This window comes from Mycteria americana, chromosome 2 (assembly GCF_035582795.1).
Source record: "Mycteria americana isolate JAX WOST 10 ecotype Jacksonville Zoo and Gardens chromosome 2, USCA_MyAme_1.0, whole genome shotgun sequence".
NCBI classification, from domain to species: Eukaryota; Metazoa; Chordata; class Aves; order Ciconiiformes; family Ciconiidae; genus Mycteria; species Mycteria americana.
Window position 1 is genome coordinate 47,952,282 of NC_134366.1, and position 16,058 is coordinate 47,968,339.

The window sequence follows — 16,058 nt, forward strand, 5'->3', positions numbered from 1 at the left end:
TACAAGAAATAAGGAAAAAAGGTTTCTGCTAAATCTTCTTGTCATTATACATTGTTTTAAAGGATTGACGTAAAGCCCTTATGCACTGATGCGTCAGCCCAAGGTTTGGCAGGGCCTGAATTAAAGTAATTAATAAAAACAAACAAAAAAACAAATCATCCCAGAATAGTGATCCAGAAAGAGTTGTTTTCCCCTGATAGCTAAAAGAACAGCCTATAGTATATGTTTCACTTAAGGCTGCTATTAATTATACAGGTTCACAGTCACATTACACTCTCTTAGGTGTAAATTGGGGCCTATGTGCATGAATTTTCTAGAAATTGTAGGATAAAGTCATATGATGTTTGACAAGCACATCCACTTTCATGGGAGGGAACTATTAAAACAGGGACATACATAAGTAGTGTGAATTCTGATAGTTACTCTGATGTCAAGGAAAGATACACTTCAATTCTGATTGGTCTTCGTGAGAGTTCTCATATTTCGCACATACGAGCAAAGAACACACCGAAAACTGAAGTAACTGAAAACAAATTAATGAAGTTACTCCTAATATGCCAACAAAATATTATGGTATCACTGTTTAGTACGGAGGGTACAACATTTTGAAACTGCATTCAAACACTGAGTTCTGAATGTTATACTTATGATTGCTGAACATGAATTCCACTGTATGTTACTAGGAGGCCTAAATAAGTTTTGATAAAACACTTATTGAGAAATGGAATACTCTTGAAAATTCAGAAACTGTTGGAAATTTTTAAAATGTTCTTCCTTTAGATGAGCAAGGTGTTAATCTAAAATGGTGTCATTTGAGACCAGAGTAGTAGCCACTGTTACTTGAATGGGGTGGAATGCTAAGAATAATTTTGAAATTGTTTTTGGTTTAAAGACATCAAACACTAAGCAGATCACAAAGTTCTAGATTCTTATGAAGTCTTTGTCCTTTCTTTTGGTAGGGAGAATCTGGATTTATAGGATATCCTGGGCCAGAGGTATGATTAAATGGGCATGTTTGCTTTCTTTATGTCTTGTTTTACATTATTCTTGTTTGGAAGTGGTTGTCTGTCTGTCTGTCTGCCTTCTCCTTTCCTATAAAGTTCTGGATGTCATTAATTTTCAGGGAGAAGATGGAGACCCGGGCATTCCAGGAGCTGAAGGACCCAAAGGAGTTAGGGGTAGAAGAGTAAGAATGATAAATGTTAACTCTGAAGAGTTCTATAAGCAAAGCCCTTATGTCTTAAGTGTTTCCTTACCAAAAATTTTTGAAATTGGTTCCCACTCTGATCTTTTATTGCCATATCCTGGGCAAGAAGTCTTGAGAGAATGCAGGTGTAAGCCTTTAGAGATGTTCATTGCTAATAATTCTTAGGGGTAGTAGTCTATCTTTATGTAAATGCAGGATTCAACTCACAATATAGTTATAGAGGTTTTTCTCTGCTGAAATTCTGCACCTGTGTGTGCAATTATAAAGAATAAAACTTCTATTTCTATTTTTAGGGTAATGCTGGCACACCAGGTTTCCTGGGAGATCCAGGAGACCAAGGGCCATCAGGACCTATGGTAATATATTTTTAGTTTTAAAAAATCACTATTTTAAAAAAATCACTGGTAAGCTATGCTTAATCAGCCTGGCAGTTGTATAGAGTTAATGTCTTGCCTGTGGATGTGTATGCACAAGAGCACCTGCTGTTGGAAATGGAACTGCAATGATACAATGCAGGGCAGAATTTCTTCCACAGTATTTGGTATTGTCTTTAGGCTGGATAAATATCTAATTAAAAAAGAAGAGAGTACTAAAATGTAGAACTGGATTGTTCTGCTGAAAGCCAATGTATTTTTTCATTTAAAAAGAAAAGCCATTTAAAATCAGACTTGCAATTACAGGTACTTATTTAAGGTTGAAATTGACTGTAACCTGTTAATCCTTATGTCTTGATGTACTTTTCCAGCGTCTGTGATCTGCATGTTATACAACAAAAAGTTTTATTCTCTATCTAAGAAGGGGAAAGGATCGTGGATTTCAGCAGGATTTAGGACTAACATTGTAGGCAGTCATGAAAATCCCTGTATGTGTCTGTCTTTATCTTGCAGCAGTTCTGCAAATCAGCTCCATGGTGACCAGAAACAACCCCTACTGTTCATTATTTTCTTGTTAAACTTTCTTAAGCTTACTCTTTTAGTTTAAATATGGAACAGTATTGATAACGCTATCTTTATGTCCATAACATGGCCCACGGGATACATGCAACTTAGAAAACTTTTTTTTTTTTTTTTTTGGTCATTGCACTGTGCTGGTGTCGTGGTTTAACCCCAGCCAGCAACCAAGCACCACACAGCTGCTCACTCACTCCCCCCCAGCAGGATGGGGGAGAGAATCGGAAGAGTAAAAGTGAGAAAATTCATGGATTGACATAAAAACAGTTTAATAGGTAAAGCAAAAGCCACGCACGCAAGCAAAGCAAGGAATTCATTTACTGCTTACCATTGGCATGCAGGTGTTCAGGCCATCTCTAGGAAAGCAGGGCTCCATCACACGTAATGGTTACTTGGGAAGACAAACGCCATCACTCCAAACGTCCCCCCATTCCTTTTTCTTCCCCCAGCTTTATATGCTGAGCATGACGCCATATGGTATGGGATAGCCCTTTGGTCAGTTGGGGTCAGCTGTCCCGGCTGTGCTCCTTCCCAACTTCTTCTGCACCTGGCAGAGCGTGGGAAGCTGAAAAGTCCTTGATTTACTATAAGCACTACTTGGCAACAACTGAAACATCCCTGTATTATCAACACTGTTTTCAGCACAAATCCAAAACATAGCCCCATACTAGCTACTATGAAGAAAACTAACTCTATCCCAGCCAAAACCAGCACAGCTGGTCAATGTACCTGGCCCACTTTATTTTACGATGCTGGGCACAAGAATGCCCGAGAGTGCCAGCTGGAATGCGCTGCCCTCCCTGCTGCTTGACTGCTCACATAATGTTACAGACAGGCCTTGTGTGCTGATGAGCCAGATCTGTTGGCCTTGCCAATCCATGGTCCAAGAAGTCTTTAGAGAGATTTCAAGCTCAAGATCTCCTCTTCAGATGTAGACGTGAGAGCGGAGCTGGGGAGGTATGGGCTTGGTGGGATTATTGTAGTAGCAGCGCATCAGTGAAATGGGAAAGTGGGAATTCTGTGGGAAGTGGAAGAGATAGGGATGCAGGAAGGGGTACAGGTAGTAGGCAGGGCCAGCCAAAACAGGCATGTTTTACCCATCCTTCCTAACTTGGTGGCATGATTATCCATATGGGTCAAGTCTGCACAGCTCAGTCACCACTAATAAGCTGCTGCAAGTAGCATTCATTAGGGCTCAGGCAATTCACAGTTAACTCTTGCTGAACAGTACCAAAGAAGAACTGGGACCTGCTGGGAAACAGAAGAAGATAAAAGCATGGAATGGCTGTGATGGTGCTAGCAGAAAGTCAGCAGAAGAGATGAGGAAGTTAGCTCAGGCAGGAGATGGAGGAATGGAAGGTTAATTGGAGGGGGAAGCAACAAATATGGAGATGGGGTTGTAATTTGGGGATGTAAGGGAGGATATGATTTTGGTAAACTGTAGTGTTATGGTAGAGAGAGGCTAAGGTAAAGGTTTGGGGATGTGGAGTTCAAATTTTTCTGGTGTATCTCACCACAGCCCCCTGTGAGTAAGTGAAAATTTTCAGTAGTCTTGCTACACATCTGAATTGCACACATCATGAAAACTTTCAACCTGCCTTGAAAGAAACTTCTTTTCCCTGTATTTTATTCCTGTTATGAAGATTAGACAATACTTTTATTTTGAAAAAAGATGGTTGAAATCCTGGCGTTTGCCCACTGCTCCCAAGGAGAAGGCTGCAGAGTAGCCAAAGCTAGCTAGACTGGTTGAGCAGTCATGAAGTGCTTATGGTCTTGCAGGATCTCTCGAGGTAGAACTGTGGGGTTTGTACCCTGCAAGAGGAGACGGCAAGCCTATCACACATCATAGGTTGAAAAGGATGTAAGGTGCAGATAACTGAACCACAGCACAGAAATTGCTGTTTAGAAAGGAAATCCAATTCTGAATTATACTGGTCCTCGAGGGCAACAAGTATTGAACATTTATAAAACCAGGAAGGAAAATGGACTGAGAAATAGGTCTGAGAAGTAATCTGCAACTCTGTTGGGAACAGGTCCACAGAAATCTGTGCTGGGAACTGATGTCTCCTCATATTTCAAATTTACAAATGGATATCAGGGAAACTCTGTATGCCTGCATTTTCTTTGGGATACAGACTCATAGATGGAAATACTTTTATTAGGGTCTGATTTTCTGGACCTGTGTTTAATTTGTTTCAGGGTGCCAAGGGACCAATGGGCGCCATTTTAATGGAAGTAAGTAATTACCTCGCAGCTAACTGCACACTGCATGGAACTAACAGTTTTAGTCTTCTTCCATTTATAAGCACTGACTGCAATGAGCACAATTAGCTGTTAGAAAACTGTATCCTTTTCAAATGCTTGTCAGAGTGCAATGGGTTCTTCTGTTTTGCAAGTAATCAAGGACTGAGAAACAGTTATGCATATGGATTAATGCTGTGTCCAAACTTTTACAAACTGTTGGGCCATTAATATTCCTTTATCTGTTTCTTCATTCAGCGCGATTAAATGCCAACAGAGCATGTCTAAAAAACCCCTTAGTTTCTGCAGTAGGGGCAGAGCCCCTGTACTATTTGAAACAGAGAGGAACTGGAACATGTGATTCTGGATTTACTGTAGTGAGAGTTAGTTCAGGAGCTGGGATATAATCTTCAGCTCAAATCAATAGTGAGATTCCCAGTCTGGGATGCTCTGGGATTTGCCATTAATTGCTTTCTTGTTTTGCTCCTGCAGCCTTGTGAACTTGTGAATTTTACACGAAAAAACTGCCGTAAGTAGGGAGCATCTTCTTTTACCTCTGATTCCACCTAGTCACTCTTCTTAAATGGAATAGCCTCCATTGGAAACCCTGTAGACTGGTAGTTTTTATCTGGGTTCTGTTTGATGATGACTGGTAGTTGTTAACTGTGGGGGGTTTTCAGCAGGTGTATGAAACAAGCTTACACTTTTTGCTCATTTTTCCTATCTCTCAATTACAAAAACTGTAAAAAATGTGGTTTGTCCTCAATTAGATTAAATTAATTTTTTGGCATTGTGCCAACCCCCTCTGGGGAGTTCTCTGAGAGAAGACAATATCTGTGTATCACCTGTCCTCCAGATTTGGAGTGTTCATTCTCTCTCAGACTCGTGTGCTCAGCAGAACTGTCCTGGTTTAAGCCCAGATGGCAACTGAGCACCACGCAGCTGCTCGCTCGCTCCCTCCCCGCAGTGGGATGGGGGAGAGAATCAGAAGAGTAAAAGTGAGAAAACTCATGGGTTGAGATAAAGGCAGTTTAATAGGCAAAGCAAAAGCCGCACGCATAAGCAAAGCAAAACGAGGAATTAATTTACTACTTCCCATGGGCAGGCAGGTGTTCAGCCATCTCCAGGAAAGCAGGGCTCCGTCACGCGTAACGGTTACTTGGGAAGACAAACGCCATCACTCTGAACGTCCCCCCCCTTCCTTTTTCTTCCCCCAGCTTTATACACTGAGCATGAGGCCATATGGTATGGGATAGCCCTTTGGTCAGCTGGGGTCAGCTGTCCCGGCTGTGCTCCTTCCCAACTTCTTGTGCACCCCCAGCCTACTCGCTGGTGGGGTGAGGAGCAGAAAAGGCCTTGACTCTGTGTAAGCACTGCTCAGCGGTAACGAAAACATCCCAGTGTTATTAATAGTGTTTTCAGCACAAATCCAAAGCATAGCCTCATACTAGCTTCTATGAAGAAAATTAACTCTATTCCAGCCAAAACCAGAACAAGAACCCAGAACAATTTCTTTAATTCTCATCCAGTAAAATTGCACTATTTTGAGTATTTGATTGTGGAAGAGGAGTGTTGTCTCTCATCGACAGGTTCTGTCAGTTGTCTGAGTTTTGGATCAGGCTCTTTAATGAAACAAGTGAATATGTCACTATTTTAATTAATATGAGTCCAAAATAATTTATTTGCTCTCCACCTCTTTATTCCAGCTTGCTCATCAGGTAAGCCCATCTGGCCTCTGCATGTCCATTCTTTTATAGACTTGAAGAAAAAACTAACAACGTTTGAGTTGTGGAAAGGTTCTTACACAAATTTTTTATTTCAATATACAGACACATGTCCAGTTTATCCAACTGAAGTGGTGTTTGCCTTCGATATGTCTGAAGATGTTACGCCAGCTACATTTGAAAGAATGAGGAACATTGTTATGTTATTGCTGAAGACCATTAAGATCAGTGAAAGCAATTGCCCAACTGGCGCTCGTGTCTCTGTTGTTTCTTTCAATACCAATACGCGCTACCTCATCCGATTCTCAGAATTCCAAAAAAGCAACTTGCTGCTACAAGCAGTCCAGAGAATACCGCTGGAGAGATCCACTGGAAAACGTAGTATTGGGGCAGCTATGAGATTTGTTGCAAGAAATGTCTTCAAACGTGTTCGTCAGGGCATCCTCACAAGAAAAGTTGCCCTCTTTTTTGCCAATGGTCCATCACAGGATGATGTTGCCATCAGCACAGCTGTACTTGAGTTGAGTGCCTTGGATATCACTCCAGTGGTTATTGCTTTCAGTGAAGTGCCGAATGTCAGACGTGCCTTCTCGGTAAGTAGGTAGACTATAGAAAATTGAGTCAGTCACCCATTTGCTTAGTATCTATTAGCATTTTAGTAAAGCGTGCTCTCAAGCCACTAAGTTCTACAGGAACTGTCCAATCGCTTATTAGAAAGGGGTATATTAAAGGTTACTATTTTAACAAAGAAACACTGATTCACTTGACCATAATGATCACCATCTGACCTCTTTCTGCACATGAATTATTTATGACTTGTGCTTTTAGGCCAAATCACAGAATTTCAATAGCATTGTGTGAATTTCACTTGGTTACCTATTCTTTTCTGAAGTTGTGACATGTACTATCCATTTAATTAACAAACTGTGGCCCCTAGTTTCTAGAAAAAGTAGTAGTAGAAGGCTTCAAGTACACCGGGTTTTTTTCAAAAGAAAATTAAATTAAGCAAAACCCCTTTTGATATCTGTATTTCCATTAGTACAGTAGAAAATTATTTTTGTTTTAAAATATGACTTCATATAAAAAGATAGTAAACAAAAATAAGCAATCCATTTTACCAGGTACCAAAGGAAAACGATTCTAAGTTTCTTCAAGGTTTCATAATATGGATTCCGTGTTCTCTCTCTTTTCAATCTCTTTTTGTATCATCTGTGCTCAGTTTTAACTTTTTTGAAACAAAATTCCTTCCAGCTGCTGTTTCTTCAAAATTATCCTTATAGAAGGAAAATGTTTACTTGCCTGTGACAAAAAGTGCAAAACTTGGAGTCTAAGTCCTGATCTAGTAGCATCTAAGTCAGCCCTTTAATCTTTGTATTACATTTATTCTCCTGCAGCCTCATATCTATTAGTCAATTCACATATTTGTCTGGCTGAATGTTAATTTAGCAGAATGAAAAAATTCTGCTGGTATATGAGAAGGAAGCTTATAGTTTGTTCACTGGGTTGCTCCACAGGATAAACAGGGCAAGCATCAGTATTTTGTTTACTTAGTATAAGCAGATTACGAATCCGAATGCATATGATGACATCTGGTATTTACAAAGGTGCCAACTTTCCATAAATCAGTTTTCAGAGTAGAAAAGTTTAAAAAAGCCACTTAGCAGGGGGAAAGGCAAAAAATTCACTGCCCAGCTCTCCTTTATGGTTACAGTGATGGGAATGCAATCAACCTCACCACCACCACCCACGAAAATACAACCTCCCTTTTTCTTTCAGATGGACTTCTGGCCTTGCAGTTGAGAGGTGGTTTAATCTTCATGATCCTACCAGCCTGTAGCCACAGATACTTACTGGCTTTGGTTAGTTTGCTTTATGAGCCTCAGTTTGGAGATCACTTAAACGGTCATTGCCAATTCTAACTCCTTTGAAGAGGCCTATCTATAACATCCTTTACAGACATTAATCAGAAGTTAATTGTGTTGTGAGTGTGTTGTGTATAACACACACAAAGCTTAAGTTCAAGGCAAAGAAGTAATTATTTCTTTCCTCACCATTTTAGCTTATCCATATATATGGTTCATTTCCTGCAATATTATGATATTTTACAGCCATTTTTATTTATCTTAGTCCACAAGGAAATGTTTTTTCCCTTGAATCACATTTGGATGAGGTTGGGTGGTCAGTGAAATTGTAGGATGTTGTTGGAGCTTCTTCAGGGTTCCTCAAGCATTTCTGTGATCAAACCTTCTACTGGGGAAGATTGTCTTTCTTCAGCTGATCACAGGCAACACCTAGGTTGTTCTAATGCTAGAATTTTCTAATGCTAGAATTTTCTCTCCCAAGAAAATATCTTCACTGTGGAGGATTTCTCTTTGTCCTAGGATGAGATGAGATATGAGATCCTGCCCTTTTCTCTGTAGCACCCTACTAAGAAGAGAAAAAAAGTGATAGCCCTTCACTGGTGCAAAAAAAAAAAAAAAGAAGCCTTAATATCTTTTACCTGTGCTGAGATTTCCATTCATACCTATAAAGCTGTCTCCCTGTTTTTTTAAAAGAAAGTATTTTTCAGGCCAGAACATAGTGCTCTGCATTGTTAAGGGGAGAATATGGTGACCTTTACAGAAAAGCTCTTGATATATGAATTTAAACCATGAGGGTTTTCTTTCATTTGCATTCAATTGCAATCCCACAATGACTCATTTTTCCTCTCATTTGTATTATAGTAGCACACAGCTACCCCAGTAAAGACCTGGGTAGCCATATGCATACAAACAGAGAATAAAAGTTGAGTCCTTACCTAATCTAGGGTCTAGGAAGAGCAGAAGGACAATGTATAAAATGAATGTGAATAGAAGACCTAAGTTTCAACACCATGCAGAAATATCTGAGCTAGCTTTGAATAATCTATCATGACCGTCTTAATGCAATACTCTCAGCTAATAAGCTGTGCTAACACCAATTAATTGTCATTAGCAGCTACACTAACCTGGCAATCTCTGTATGGCACAGCATGGAATTAAAACTTTAGGCACAAAACGATTTTCTTGTAATGCTCCAGGGCAATCGGAATGCTCCAGAATGGCAACTGAAAAAGTCTTCTGTGTACCTGTTCAATATTACAATAGCAGTGAAACCACCAAGTTAGGGATAGTGTCTATTTTAAGAGAGAAATAGTAATGACATGGAGTATTAAGAACAAAGAGAAAACATCTGTATTTCGCGTATATATTTTTAATGTTACTTTTGTGTCTGCTTTAAAACATAGATTGATGATACTAGAAGATTTAAGTTATTTGTCTGGGAAAGACAAGAGGATGAAAGTTTGGAAAGCATCACATATTGTACACTTTGCTTTGGTAAGACATTCTACACATTCCAGCTGTTGTGTTGGTCTTTTTAGCCTTTCAATAACAAATCCTGTAGTTTTTATTTTGCAACGTGGTATTGGGGAATTTTTACGGTACCCCTTAAATACGTTTGTGCTTAAATATATATAAAAAAATAATTTAATGGACAATGCGTTGGGCAGAGTCCTACTGCCGTAAGTGGTTCTACAAGGAGTCTGCAAAGACGTGTTAAGAGCTGATTCCTTATATACATTTGCACCAGCACCAATCCTCTGAGTGGCTGCATGGGGTGCCTCAGCCCAGCTCTGCTGCTCCAGGATGGCTACAAGACAAGGCTGTGGCTGTTTCTTATCATCACCAAGGGAAACTTCACTCCCTTACAGGGAGTCATTGGTCTCTGGCATTCCTGCTTCCAGCCAGCTTAACCCCTTCTGCAGCTGGGCCTTCTTGCCCTCCATGCCAGATCATTCCTTGGTTACAGATTGCCACTGCTGAGAAGTTACAATTTGAATTTCCCCTTCAGTGGATGGTAAGAATTAGAATCTCAAAACCACAAAAACTATGTAATTAGTTGCTGTCTCAGCCATGTGAAATGAATTACTGTGTTTGGCATTTCCTTTTTAACAGAAATAGCATTTCTGTAAAAAAAAATAGCATTATGATTCTGGGAAACCAGGCTCATTTACTGTAAATTTTACATTGGGGGCGAAGCTACTAAATGATAATATTTCAGAGTGCTGAACAATAGTCTGAGATGAAAAATAGAGTTTGTTCCAGTGTCCTTTACAATGTTTAGATTTCGACAGAAGAAAATTTCTCAAGGGAACTCTTATCTGTTAAGTTTTACCTTATGAACGTTTTTTGCTCTCATGCCTAAATAATTTCCCATGGTAGCTCAAAACCTTGTTCAGCAAGACTCATCTGTTGCTCCTTACTAGAACAACAAGATTTTAAGTTGCGAAATTGATTCTTTTTTTTAATCAAAATTTAAGAAAAATTAAATAGATTAATAGGACTGTGTGAATTTTTTGTCTAAACTATTGCTTTTGTTGTGTTGCTGAATAGTTTGCTGCCTATTGGCTCTTCCTCTCTAGATAAATGCAAACCAAGTCCCAACTGCGAGGTGCCCTTTTCTCCCCCTGTTCTGATGGATATGGATATCACTTACATCATGGACAGCTCTCGCAGCATCAGCAGTGAAGAGTTTCAGAGGGCCAAAGACTTCGTGAGCAACATGCTAGATCAGTTTGTCGTTTCCTCGCAGCCAAATGAATCCTACGGAGGCATCAGAGTGGCGCTGGTGCAGCACGCTCCCAGGCGCTTCCTGCCTGACAGAAACCAGACCCCTGTGGCCTTGGAGTTTGACCTAGTCACGCACAGCAATAAAGATTCGATGAAGAAACACATCCAAGAGTCTGTTCACCAACTGGAAGGGCCATCAGCCGTTGCTTCTGCTCTACAGTGGACGGTTGAAAATGTATTCTTTAAAGCCCCCAGGCAAAGAAAACACAGGGTCATATTTGCAATAGTTGGAAGCAAAACAAGCACGTGGGACAGAGAGAAGCTGAGAGAGATTTCACTGGGAGCCAAGTGCCAAGGATTCACCTTGTTCGCTCTTGCACTTGGCAGTGATGTGAGTGACGATCAGCTGATGGAGCTGCCCAGCTCCCCCCCAGACCAGCACTTACTGACATTGGGCAGGGTTTCAACGCCTGAGATGGTATACGCTCAGAGGTTTAGCCGGGCATTTCTAAACCTTCTGCAACGTAAGTAGCATGCAATGGTATTTTCTTGAGTTATGGAAAGAAAGAGAAATGCCGTGTAGAAAAAGGTAGTCAGTGTATATGCGCTATCATTCAGTTTCTAGTCATAATTTAGCTAGCCAATCTTTCGCCTTTAGTTTGCTGCAGATGCTGGTTACTAATGAAAGTGCCAGTAATGACAGAACAGCATTATATTCTAATGGTGCCTTAGGCCAAAGTGTTAAGTAGTTTTTTTCCCTTAAGTTTGTATTTAATGTGTGGGTGCTTTGACTACACTTTCACTAAAGAAAGACCATTCTTCAGCTAAGAGAATACAGTTATATTCCTGATTTAGGCCTACATTTCTCCTCTGACCACTGGCAGGTCCAGATTTACTGATCTGTTTATGCCTATTTAGGCTTTGGGGCAGACAGATACAAGTTTAAACATCTAGCAGATTTGGCATTAACATCTCTTTACTGCAGTTACTCCTCCTCTGTGGAGCAGAGAAAGAACTTCTTCACTTTTCAAGACACTTTCATGCAGATTAGCAGGTCTTAGGTGCTTTGAAATACAAACAATTGAATAGCAAGAAGGAAATTGTCACTGGTTTAAAATCCTCATCAGAAGCATGTACTTAGAGATGTCAAAGTTTCTACAGAAGGATAAATAGTGTATTACAGAGCAAGACAAAAGTATAAAAGGTTGGTTCAGGAGTCATTCTTATCTAGCTGATCTCTAAAATGATTTTCATTTTCCTGGATGTAGTGCTAGTCACTCTAGACACAGTGTGTTACTTATTGAAAGATGCAAACTCCAGTTCACAACAAAAAAAAATCATGTAGTGCTTTTTACTAAATATACTGGGGTTTGGAGGACTTAAACACTCACCTGTGGTATCTGTGCTTTCCCCACAGAAGAAATGAACAGTTATCCTTCACCTGAGCTTCAAGAAGAGTGTGAAAACTTAGATCAGGGAGAGGCACAACAACAAGTGTCTATGGTTGAAAGGTTTGGAATTGCCTATTAAACTTTTTGAGTGTGTATCTCTGAACATAAGATTTCTCCCTTTGCATTAGTAGTTATATTCAAAGTAGCTTTAAAAGAAACAGGATCAGGATCAACATTTTTTTTCATGGTATTCAGAAGGAATGAACCAGCTGCATTTTTCAAGGCCATACTGGTTCTTAAATACTTAATTTATTTTTTTTTTCCTCTCCTTGGAAGGATGCCTCTTTCTGGAACTGATGAAACTGGTTATGGTCATGGTTTAGAAGACATTGAAAGAACTGAAAGTACAGTCCTGGAGAATATTAGAGAGACCACCACAGAACCGGTATACACAATGCCAGAAATGAGATATGATTATAAGGAGAATGAGTATTTCACAGAGGAAGATGCTGAAGGAGAAAAGCTACAAGAGTATGGAGAAGCTCAGGAGGAGAACAAGGAAAACTTAGAGGCAACAGTAGAAACTAGAGCTGCCTATAGTGATTATGGTATGATTTTAGAATATGAAAATCTTTTTTAATTCAGTAAAAAGACTCTAAATTGTGAAGGGCTCAGTTGAATATTTACGCAGTATGAAGCATTTCCATTAATTACATTTTGTAAAGCGTTTTGTCACCATATGTTTGTATTCAGTCCAAATCTATACAGTAGAGTTTGTGATTAAAGGCTGAACTGCAGGTGTTATTATGACTTTAGCTTTGATTTGTAACTTTTTGTAATAATATAATGTAAAGTTCTAATCCCCTTTACTAAAATATTTTAAATCCCCAAGTTGCACTATAATTACTGAGTTACTCCTGCTGCTAACTTAGCTCAATGTGGAGGAACTAAATATGTCTCTGCTACAGTCTGTTCCTGTAGGAAGAACAGGATCCCTCAGCAGAGGTATCCTATCAAAATATATATTCTTCATGGTTTTTACTTTGCTTCCTAATTATGCATTTTTCTTTGCAGATTTGCCATTTGATACAAGAGGTCAATAGGTATGGGAAGCTGATTGTGAGATAACTTGTCACCAACGTTCTTTTAACACTATTGAGTGTTTTTATTGTTTAGACTACAGTTGGAGAGAATTTCTGTGACAAAAATGCAATGGTGTCTGCATAGCTTTGGGTGTGGTAGCTCATTGCTCCAGCTGCCATCCCTTTGTTTTTCATCCCTCTCTACTCAAAAATGATTCTGGGAATGTCTGGTAGCCCCATCCCTGATGAGAGAGGAGCGATGCTAGTGCAAAACTGTTTTAATATTGGATCTTTAATTAAGAGCTAATGTACCTCTGGGAATGCTATACATCCACAGTGCATGACAGACTTGCTGAGCGCAGATGGAATTGGTCCCATCGCCTAACCGCATGTGTACAATCTTGAATCAGTGCTCCCATTAACCAGTGCATGAACTCTGTGGTCACACAGAAAATTCAGTAGCATGAAGATATGTTACTGTTTATACTTTTCAAATAAAATATTTCCTGTGAGGAAGTAGTCAGGGTCATTGCACTGATATTGTGAGCAGAGACCTAAGCTGCTTATGGGAGACGTATAAACTGCTGTTCCCAGTCCCAAGTTGACATTAGTGACCCAACAGTTTACTTCTAAAAACATGTAGCACGGTTCCAGAACTTGCCTTTTGAGACATGTACTTTGTACTGATCTATTGATTGAGATTATTGTTTTTCATTTGATTAGGAGGAGAAGGTTATATCATTTTAAATCTTTAGGTTGAGTAGTTTTATCGGTATTTTGCTTTACTTCTCAGTGCTTCCTTTTCAATGTTGTACAGATACCAAAGTCTAGAGCTGCTCTTCTGACTTCATTTGAATAGATCTGAATTTACATTGGTGAAAGCTGATTAGATCTGTACTTACTGAATACCAGATTGCTACAAAGTATGCTAGTCTCACCTGCTTTTGGGCTAATTTACGCAATTTAAATCTATATTACTCTGGGATTTGGCTAAGAGACTATCATGGATAATTTAACCATCTATGTATGTTCATTCATGAAATTTTACTGATGGATACCAGTATAACAAGTTGGAATAAAGAAGGGGGACATTCTGAAAAGCTTTATTTACCTAGTGCCTATAGACCAGGTATAATCTTTTTACAATAATTTTAGTAAAAAGTCTATGTTAGAAAACTAAAGAACTTTTAGCATTCCTTCTGTTTCTGTCACTGAAAATCTAGTTGTTTCAGACATTCTTTCTGGTTAAATCAATCATAAGAAGAGGGGCTTCAGGCCACACCGGCACTGTGGGTTTGTGGATGAATACTTAGTGAATCTTTGTAAGACCTTGAACACTGGCTACGTCTTCCATCTGCCAGTTTGCACTGAACATTCCTTTTCCCTGAAATTACAGTGCTGAGAAGGGTGACTCTTTCTTTCATTAAATCTGTCTCTTATTTACCTTTTCCAGATGCACATGACCTTGTTCAAGATAGTGGAGAATGTCAGAATTACATTTTGAAGTGGTACTACAACAAATAGCAGAAAATGTGTGGTCAGTTCTGGTATGGGGGCTGTGGAGGCCAGAATAAAAATAGATTTGAAATGCAAGAAGAATGTGGATTCTTCTGTATAGAGTCTTCCTAGTGCGGAGACACTTAAATTACTTTAATTCTTTAGTTACACTCTCAGGGTGATGGGGAAAAGGGAAAAGAGAAAGCTTTACATAGCCACTTGGCTCCCACATTTCAGCTGAAAGAAATACTTGATTGTGAAGTTATTATGTAGAAACTTAATAGTGAAAATAAAATTAAAGCTATTTCTCAGTTGATCTGATACAGTCTGATACTGAGAAACTTCTTTTAGCCAACAGTGTATTGTTAAAAAGGGATAAAAGTATTGAAACTTGACTTTGTTCCATAAACACCAAAATGTGCACTTTTTAAGTGTACTGAATAAAATAAAACTATACCTCTGAGATTTTCATGAAATAACATTGGATGCGAGACACTAATGTCACAATCTTTTGATGCATTTGCTTGCATTTGTCCTGCTTATGGAAAATACCAAAAAGCATTTAGCTCTCAAAGGACATAGACTTACTAAACTTACTTCATTTTGATTTAGAGTATTTTCTACCATAGAGTCATTCTTGGCTTTTTAATTTTTTTCTGAATAATCCAACATGTGAATAAAATAAATCATTCTCAAATATTCACTTCTGCTGTTAGTTCTTGAAACAGAAGTAAGCGTATTCTTGTAGCGTGGCTTCTCATATGTAAATAAGCATTGGTCCCTTTCCCTTGTTACCAAAGGTTAGACAAGTGTATTCATTTTGGAACATTAGATTTTCGTGGCTGCTCTTGAGGGAAAGAAAAAATCCTGAGGACATCTTCTGATTAAAGTTAATAAATGCAATGCCCTGCAGAAGGGTGAGACTTAGCTGAGCTTTCACACTCTCCTGAGTTACCCAAACTCTGCTGTTGCCCATTTTATGTCTGTAGAAGTCATGGTGCATTTAACTTTGTCACCTTGGGTCAGTGTTTGTAGAGGTGGCTGTACTCACCTGGAATTTTGTTCTTCTCTATATTTGTCTACAACAAGATAGATATCTTGTTAGATTTGCATGGACTACTGGCCAAGGGTTCCTCAACAAACTTTTAAGGAACATGCATGAACTTGGATTGCCAGAGCCTGGTGCTTTTGACTGTCACCCAGAGGTCACTCAGAGGGAGCCTACTGTGAACAGTGACTTTGAACAGAGTGGACTCTTGTGAGGCTCTGTCAGCCTCAGGGCTATAATAATGCTGCGCAACTCAATCTAAAGTGTGTGTAATGGAAGATCATCTCCATTTTATTTGAGAAATACGGTCTTTGATTGTGAAAACCCGG

At 39.2% G+C, this 16,058-nt stretch overlaps 1 protein-coding gene across 1 annotated transcript in view; it reads left to right on the top strand.

The window, feature by feature from the left end:
• LOC142406484 (collagen alpha-4(VI) chain-like) overlaps window positions 1–14,813 on the top strand; it is a 65,586-nt gene extending 50,773 nt beyond the window's left edge. Inside the window, 12 exon segments of the mRNA XM_075495431.1 lie at window positions 960–995; window positions 1,124–1,186; window positions 1,501–1,563; window positions 4,357–4,392; window positions 4,891–4,927; window positions 6,105–6,116; window positions 6,228–6,715; window positions 9,388–9,478; window positions 10,564–11,235; window positions 12,129–12,222; window positions 12,439–12,710; window positions 14,638–14,813. Of these exon segments, the coding sequence (XP_075351546.1) occupies window positions 960–995; window positions 1,124–1,186; window positions 1,501–1,563; window positions 4,357–4,392; window positions 4,891–4,927; window positions 6,105–6,116; window positions 6,228–6,715; window positions 9,388–9,478; window positions 10,564–11,235; window positions 12,129–12,222; window positions 12,439–12,710; window positions 14,638–14,813 (2,040 nt within the window).
• The last annotated feature ends 1,245 nt before the right edge of the window (window positions 14,814–16,058 follow it).